This window comes from Oryza glaberrima, chromosome 11, assembly GCF_000147395.1.
Source record: "Oryza glaberrima chromosome 11, OglaRS2, whole genome shotgun sequence".
NCBI classification, from domain to species: domain Eukaryota; kingdom Viridiplantae; phylum Streptophyta; class Magnoliopsida; order Poales; family Poaceae; genus Oryza; species Oryza glaberrima.
In genome coordinates, this window is record NC_068336.1 from 18,436,813 (window position 1) to 18,445,640 (window position 8,828).

At 45.0% G+C, this 8,828-nt stretch overlaps 1 protein-coding gene across 1 annotated transcript; it reads left to right on the forward strand.

Moving 5' to 3' along the window:
• LOC127753958 (leucine-rich repeat extensin-like protein 3) lies at positions 1-1,709 on the forward strand. The gene has a single exon (XM_052279405.1). It carries the CDS (start codon positions 362-364, stop codon positions 1,403-1,405), a length of 1,044 nt encoding a protein of 347 aa, XP_052135365.1. The 5' UTR covers positions 1-361; the 3' UTR covers positions 1,406-1,709.
• The last annotated feature ends 7,119 nt before the right edge of the window (positions 1,710-8,828 follow it).

Sequence of the window (8,828 nt, forward strand, 5' to 3'; positions counted from 1 at the left end):
AGTACTGAACGAACTTGATTTCTTTGAGAGAGACTGCAGCATTTTGAGTGCTTTTTTATATAATTACATATGCAAATATATATCACACACGCAAACACACTTGCCTCCTGTTTATTGCATCCAGAAATGAAAGTAAAAAAAAATATTAGGAACAGTTAAAAATCAGGCAGCCAAAGAACACAGTAACAGCATATACTATCTGCTCCCCAATTGATTGATTGCACCTAGATCCAATATCATCCAAATAAACAAAAGAGCACAAGGTCAAATCTTTAGCCACCAAGATCCCATCAGCCACAAATCGATCCATCTCCAAGCTCAAAATCCCAATTCTTTCCAAGAAAGATTTTTCTCGGAGGCCATGTCGACCGCCGGCAGCGGCGGCGGCGGCCGGCGGGTCACCATCAGGTCCATCTCCTGCAGGGGCGTCAAGGCGTTCGTCCCCTTCCAGAAGCCGCCGCTCTACGCCGCCGTGTCGCTCGCCGGCCGCCGGGAGAAGACGAGCGGCGACCCCGACGGCGGGGAGAACCCGGACTGGGACGCCGCCGTCTTCGCCTTCGACCTCCCCGCCGCCGGGGATGGTATGCTGCAGTTCGAGGTGAAGGCGCAGGTGCCGCTGCTCGGGAGCAAGCTCGTCGGCAAGGTGTCCGTGCCGCTGGCAGACCTCGCCGTCGCCGGCGGCGACGGCGCGGCGGCGGCGCCGAGGCACGTGAGCTACCAGGTGTGCGCCCCCGACGGCAAGGCGAACGGCAAGCTCAGCTTCACCTTCGCCGTCACCGGCGGCGGCGCGTACCAGCAGCCGCAGGTGGATCATCCAACTCCAATCTCCTCCTCTTGCTGCGCGCCACCGCCGACGTCGACGACGACGACGCCGTCGGGTGCGCCGTATCCGCCTCCGGCGATGGCAAGCTACCCGCCGCTGCCATCGCTGTCCGCGACACCGTCAGCTTCACTGTACCCACCGCCGCCGCCGAGCAGCTACCCTCCTCCTCCACCGCCGCCGCCGCCGCCGCCTCACTTGACGCAAAGCTTCGCACCAAACAGCAGCTACCCGCCGCCGCCTCCTCCGTCGCAGTACATCGCCGGCTACCCGCCGCCACCACCGAGCAACTTCTACCCGCCACCGCCGGCAGGCTACCCGGCGCCCAGTTTCCCCTCTCCGACGAGCACCTACCCGCCACCGCCGCCGCCGGAGTCAGCCTCATCGCAGTATCCACCACCACTGCCAAGATCGGCGCCATGCTGCGATCGCTCGGTGGACCGTGCGCTGCCGTCGTACATGTCGCCGCGTCCGCCGCCGCCCGGCGTGCCGTGCTACCCCCCGCCGGCGGCGTGGTTGCCGGATCAAGAAGCGGCGGGAGCGCCGTACAGCTTGTACCCCCAACCCGGGACTCGCTACTTGTAGATGATGAATTCTGCTAAATTGATTTGAGCTTTGCGTCGCATATCACAAATTCACAAGTTGAATTGAATTCTGCTTTTCATCAAAAGAAAAGGAAAGAGTTGGATTCGATCTGTAAATTAACTGTGAATGCTTTAATCGCCAGGACGGGAACAATGAATTGATCTTGTGGATTTGTGAGCATGTCGGGTTGTTGTGAGCAAGATCAATTGTGAATGTTTAGTTTGTTTCTGGATTTTTTTCTTCTTCTCCATGTTAAGCTGTAAAAATCTCTTCTTGTGTAAAGGAAAAGTCATCATCCTTTCGACGGAGCTGCTGCATATGGGCTTATTGTAATGCTGTGTATGGGTAGATGGTTTTTTTTTTCAAAAACAAGATTATTATATAAGATTTTCTTTAAAAAAGCCAAATAAATCTAGTTTTTAAGGTTATAGTCTTAATTTATATTCAAACTACTAAACTGTACGTCCTCGTTGCTAAACTGTTTAAGACAATTAGATGACCTAACTTCTACTCTCTCTTTTTTCACGTGTGTTTATTCCCTAACCAGTTGTGTTGCTTACTACATGATCTTGGAATAAGTTCAACGGAGGACCCTCAACTTGACAGCGAGAAATGTATACCCCTAAACTTATACAAACCGTGCACTCAAGGTCATGTGGCAATATATATGAGTGGTTTCGCTGACGTGGCATCCTAATCAACAAAAAAAATTTAAAAAGTACGTGGGGCCCACATGTCAGCTGCAATTTTTTTTTTCTTCTCCTTCTCTTCTCTTTTCTCTCTTCTCTTCTTCAGCGAGGGAGGCCGACGGCTGGCGGGCGAGCACAGCGGCGGGCCTGCGCAGCAGCGGAGCGGCGGCGGGCGGCGGGCGGACCACAGCGGATGAGTTCGCCGTCATGCCCCCCGCCGGCTCCTGCGTCGCCGCCACCCACACTGTCTGCCACTACGAGGCGGCGGTCAGAGCAACCCCGTCCTCGTCGTGCTCCTCCCCTTCGTCGGAAGCGAGCGGAAGGCGAAGCAGGTAGGGGACAGCGGTAGAGCAGCGACGGGCAAGCACGATAGCGGGACGGCTGGCAAAAGGCGAGCACGGCCGCAGGCGGCGAACTGGTGGTTTGCTGCCAGATAGTGCCGTACGGCGGAAGGCGAGTGGAAGGTGGTGACGCAGCTGTGCAGGGCATCGTGATACCATCGCAGGAGAGCGAGCTCGTCATCGCCAAAACGGGCGACGTCATCGCCTCAACCTACTACATGAGAGCGTGGGAGCGCGACGCCGGCGCAGAGGCGGACGTGTTGCTTGAGGAGCAGTGGAACGTGAAGGCCAAGCTCGAGCTCGCCGAGACGAAGGCGGCGGCGACGGGCGCGCTGGCGGAGAAGGCACGAGATGCGTACGAGCGTGGCAGGGAGGACATGAGGTGCACAGTGTGCCGTGCTCCACCGCTACCCGCACCTCGACCTGGCCAGGATCGTCTTCGCGCAGCCGGGAGATAACGCCGGCGCCAGTCGGCCTCCTCTCTCTCTCTCTCTCTCCCCCGGTCTCGCGTCCTGTCTCCGGTCTCGCTTTGTCTCTCCCGACTCCCCCACCGTGCTTGCCCGCCGCCGTTCCGCTTCCTCGCAGGCCCACCGCTACGCTCTCCCACCGCCCGCCCATCACTGCTCCGCCCGTCGGCCGCCGGCCTCCCTCACTGAAGAAGAGAAGAGAGAAAAGAAGGAGAAGAAGAAAAAAGATGTGCAGCTGACATGTGGGCCCCCACGTACTTTTTTTTTCTGACTAGGATGCCATGTGAGCGAAACCACCCATATATACTGCCTAGGACCTTAAGTACACAGTTTGTGTGAGTTTAGGGGTACATATTTTGGCCTTGTTCGGTTACGCCCAGATTCAATCCGGGCCGAGAATGACAAGTATAGTAAGAAATTTATGACAGATACAATAAGAGACTAGGATTTATTCCGGAACGGGAACCAATTTACTTATGATAGGTACAACAAAACATCCAAATTAGTTCCACACCTCTTGACTAGTGGGTTGATTCCCGGTCTCTTATTGTCCCTATCATGAGTAAATTGGTTCCCAGCTCAGAATAAATCCCGGTCTCTCATTGTATCTATCATAAATTTCTTACTATACTTATCATTCCTGGCCCGGATTGAATCCGGGTGTAACCGAACAAGGCCTTCTAGAAAAATCTCGCCCTTAAGTCAAAGGGACCTCCGGTGAACTTATTCTTACAATCTTCTCTCCGAACACACCCTAACCAGCAGAGGAACCTGAAAATTACTCCTCTACATTAGGCCGCTATGTCTGACGAGGTGAACCTCAGCAGAGGATGGAACCAAGTGGCCCATTAGAGGCCCAAAACTCCTGGCCTTGCTGCCCTGGGTTGAATTGCTCAAGGCCCTACATAGGTCCCACCCTTTTTTTTTTCTTGACAGTAGCTCTGCAAGCACCAGGTAGCCGCAAAGACCTAGGGTGTGGTTGGTTGGGTGGATGAGCCTGGATGGGAGATGGCCGCCCGAGTTTTTGTAGTGTTTGGTTAGAGGGCCGGGTGGATGGGGTGGCCCGGAATAGGGAATATTCTCTCAATATGCTGGATGAGTGCATCCGGCCGATTTGGCTGGATGAAGCCATCCAGTTTTGAATTGGGTGATGTGTTCTATTCCGAGTGGCTGTGGTTGGTTTGATTTCCTGTTAAGCAAGCTCCAAATAATTTTTTCTCCTAAACCGTTTATCTAATTTATGATTTGATTACACCATTATATTTTTTATAATTAAATCTTTAAAACAAGATCTCGGATGATTATATTTTGTTAAAATAATATATATGACAAATGGGTCCCATTAACTTTTGACTTTTCCTATCTATGCTATATCCCTCCAACTAAATAAGAAATTGGATCGTCATATCCATACAAACCAAACAAAAAATTGGATCACCATATCCAACAAAATATGGATGGCCATATCCTATCCATGCATGACCGTGAACCAAACACACCCCTAGTTAATACTCGTTGACTTTTTTCTATACATATAGTTTTACATATTTTACAAAAGTTTTTGAATAAAACGAATGGTATAACATGTTTAAAAAAGTTAACAGCGTCAAATATTTAGAGACGGATGGAGTATATCACGTAGGATAAAGAACGAAATCACTGTCCAAATTATCGAGGGACATGATTAACACTGGTTTTGAGAGTAGTGGGTCGCTTTGTACGATATTTTACGATTGATGCTAATGAAAGTTGACCCACAGCGAGGTATCTCAAGCGGACTTTATCAACTAAGGGAGTGACGACCTTATCTGGTAAATTAGGCCCAATATAGGCCCAAAATTTCTGGCCCTTGCTGCCTTTGGGCTCAACACTTGAAGGCCTCCTCCTCCTCCTTCAATGTAGAATCCAACCGAGGCCATGGACCAGCCCAAAACGGTGCAATGGCGTGAGCAACAGACACATTGATTTTTTTTTTAAAAAAAAAACACAGTGCAAATGTAGACGCTAATAACACGGGCACACTCATCATCCCTGTGAACACAAATACGCAAATCCTACCCCTATAAACATCTCTAGAAGATTAGACTGACATATCTTGATATTAACGAAGTCACCACGTACACGTTGTTTAATCATGTTGCTTAGTTAGTCATCAGTTAAGGGATGACAGCACTAGTAATCGACAATTACTCGATCGGTAGGAAGTGCAGGAGGAGTAGACCAGTTAATTAACTGGAGCTCGTGGTTATGCTTTTTACTAGTTAACAAAAAATTTGGTCGGTCTCGGTCAAACGATGGCACAGCACGGGCGCAGTTTGTAGCTGCATCTAGGCCACTGGTGGTGAGTAGTGGTTGCTGGAGCTGAAGGAGCATCATCCACCACCATGGCCATGTGGGGAGCAGGAGCTGAAGGAGAGCACGCACGCCTATCACTATCATAGCATTGTACGCACACGCGCGCAAGCGATTCCTGTTCAGATTTCCATGACTAAAATATATCATATATGATCTTTTATTGCTACTTTCTTTGTTTTTTGTTTTATGTCCTAAGTCGTTTGATTTTTTTTTCTTTGTTAAATTTTTTATAAGTTTGATCAAGTTTATAGCTATAGTAATACTTTAAATACAAAACAAACATTATATCAAAATATATTTAATATTAAATTTAATAAAACTAGTTTGATGGTGTCGTATAATTTTCTCTATAAATTAGATCAAACTTAAAAAAAATTTTGACTAAGAAAAATTCAAACAACTATTTTGTGACGGGGCAGTAATCGAGAAGTATCGTACCTATCCATGGAGTGCAAAACAATGGCACGGTCCATGTGTCGTGTCGTACTAATGTCCAGTCTATCCGTGTAAGCGCACGCGCACAAACTCCACCGATGGATGAATGGATGGATGCATATCCATCGATCTATTGTCTAATCTCGCAGCATCAGCAGTGCGCTCCTCCGGCTTACCGCTGGTTGTCTCTTCTCTAGAGAGGCAGAGACCAGAGTTTCAACTTTCAACCTCACAGGGGGCATTTTAAACATCGTCGTCACGAGTCTAAACCAAATCAGGATGGTTTCTCTGGTGCAAAAATGAACCAAATGGTTTATCATAAGTTTTTTAAGGGTGCAGAAATGAACCAAATGGTTTATCATAATTTTCTCAAGGATGGTACAAATGAATGAATTAACGACTACTGCTATAGTACGACATATCTCTTTGGAACATATTACAATATATTAAAAAAATAAAAATAAGGCATTAATTTCTAGGGGCTATATTCGGTGGACACACTTACCAACGGCCCTGATTATAGATATTAAGGATCAAGACTCTAAATAACGAATTTAGGAGAGAGATGCGTTAGTTAATTACATGTATCTATACATCTTGTATTATAAAACACCCTAAAAAGAAAAAGCAGTCGTGCCTTTAGAATGAAGGGAGTAATTGACTTTGACTATCTGAACGTGCACATGTTAAATCCTGCATTCCTCTTCCGTTAATTAGCCCGAAACCAAGAAGGGAAAGGTAAAGAGATAAACGTATACGTGTTGCTCGCTGATTGGTCGCCTATCCTCTCTGGGACAAACCCCGTTCTGACCGCTACCTTGTCCCCAGTTAAACCCTTTCCCACCATTGACCATGAGTGCTGTACACGTGGCAAGCAATCCACACCTTGCATTGTCCCCTTCATCCTTGGTTAATTACCCTGGCACTGGATTAATTACCTTAACCTGAGAGTAACATCACAGTACGTGTGTAGTAAAATACTCCTGTGAAGGATGGATATACCAGCAAAATCTTGTCAGCTGGCATTTTATCTTATCCTGTTCTGATATGATGACTAGCATACACTGTAGGAGCATATTTTTCTTACTATTCCGCTGGCATTAATTACTGTAAGTACAAGTTATATACTCCAACTATTTTTATATAAGGAATATTATAAAGTTACAAATTCAAAACTAATTACTCAAACTATGAATATATATATTTGGTATGTAAAAATTGTTCCAATAGAATTATATTTTTAATGATATTTCGATTTTATAATACACCTTATAGAAAGAAAAGGAGGGAGTATACGTAACCAATGCAACGAAAAATAATTTCAGGATAAGGTCTTTACATTTCTACCTTTAATTAGTGGTCCAAACTCCAAAGCAAACCTGAGTGATTATAAATTAAGGAAAGAAAACCAAGTTAGTAATTTTGAAGTTATATATTAAATTTCAAAATTGGTGTAGTTTTATACTCCACAACTCAACAAGCAATACTCCTAAATAAAAAATCCAAGCAAAGTAGATCTACCTAGCTAGCTTAATCATATAAGCTTCACCTGGTTTTTTGTTTGCACATCATGTAAGAAATCATGCATATGAGTGGCTCTTTAGTCTATATATACATAGAGATCTCATATAATTACATACTGGCTACCAAGATAATATCACAGATCTGTATATAATACTCTAGCATGGCCCCTCTACTGATTGACTATGCGGATAGTACAGCTAATTAGATGATGTGCTAGCTGTTGTATATTGCACAAGTTGATACTCTCCTCTGACGTTAGTAGGAGTACACTATAACCTACACTTAATTAATTAATTAATTAATTAAAATTAAAAAATGTGGGTGATGGAGCAGATAATGGTGGCTGGGAGCCCGGATCCAAGGCCCCATCTTTGACCATCAGGTCAAAACTGTGTGTGTGCTGACATCTAAGCGAGTAGCACTGCTTGCATTGCTACCTTTCTAAGCAAAAACAGGCCATTATATAGTCTAGAGCCCACATGCTTAATTGTTTTATTTTAATTCCCATCTTAATTTTGAGTAGTGATACTGCCACGTGTACAGTTAGGTACTGTGTTCAAACGAAATTTGTGATGCTTGTGTTAATTGATTAACACTCTCACACCGACATATATAGGAAGTGCTATAAGAAGATGCCCGATAGTACAGTGATAAAGGGGGTGTGGTTTTAATCCTAAAGTTTCGTATTCAATTTTCAATATGCTTATATTTTTTTATGAAAAATGTCAATTTTTTTCTCTCTGATCCTTATATAGGACATGTTTAAAGGAGTTTCTAATAGCTACATCCATTGAATCCCAATTCTCTCATATTGCCTAAATTTTACTTTAGGTCGTAAAATCTAATGGTTGAAAAATCTAGAAATGAACGAATATATAGAAGAAAAAAAAACCATAAGTTCTTCAAAACCCTTTTTTTTTTTCCTTATCAGTTGGCTACTTACCATCTACTTCGTGTGATCTACAATTCCTTTAAACAAGACCTTAATTACATTTTACACCCCGAGCCCACCTGCCATCGATGGCTAGCTCATAACTTAGCTAATGTCCCACCGCTAGCAATAGTAGCTACTTGCTCAATTTCCTACTGATAATAATGAAGGAGTTCAAGGCAAGCAAAGGAGAAGTCTTACCCTGCATCTAGAGTACCAACTTTGACCAGCTTATTAGCACACTCAATTAGTGCACATGATTCCCGGTTTTTTCCCCGTCAAACAAACACCACCACACTCAAGTCGCCACGTGTAAATATTAGTCAATACTCGTTATTGAAACCGGACATATTATATTAAATGACACGGGAGATTACAACTCTGCCATCATAATAAACAGATAAAAAGAATATCAAAATAGAGCAAAGAGCCTTGGCGTCTTGAAAATTCACATGAAATTAATACGATCGCACGAGACTACCCACAATGTTAACCAGCTCCGACAAAAATAAAAACTAATACTATACAATATTAATATATAGCACCTCCTCTAATTTCACAAAGTTTCATATCAAAATTCACCGGCGGTGGGCCCTAGATCCAATTGTCATTGCATAACAAAATATAGCAATAGGCCCTCTCTAGCTCACACTTACTCCATTAGTCTCAACATTGACAGGC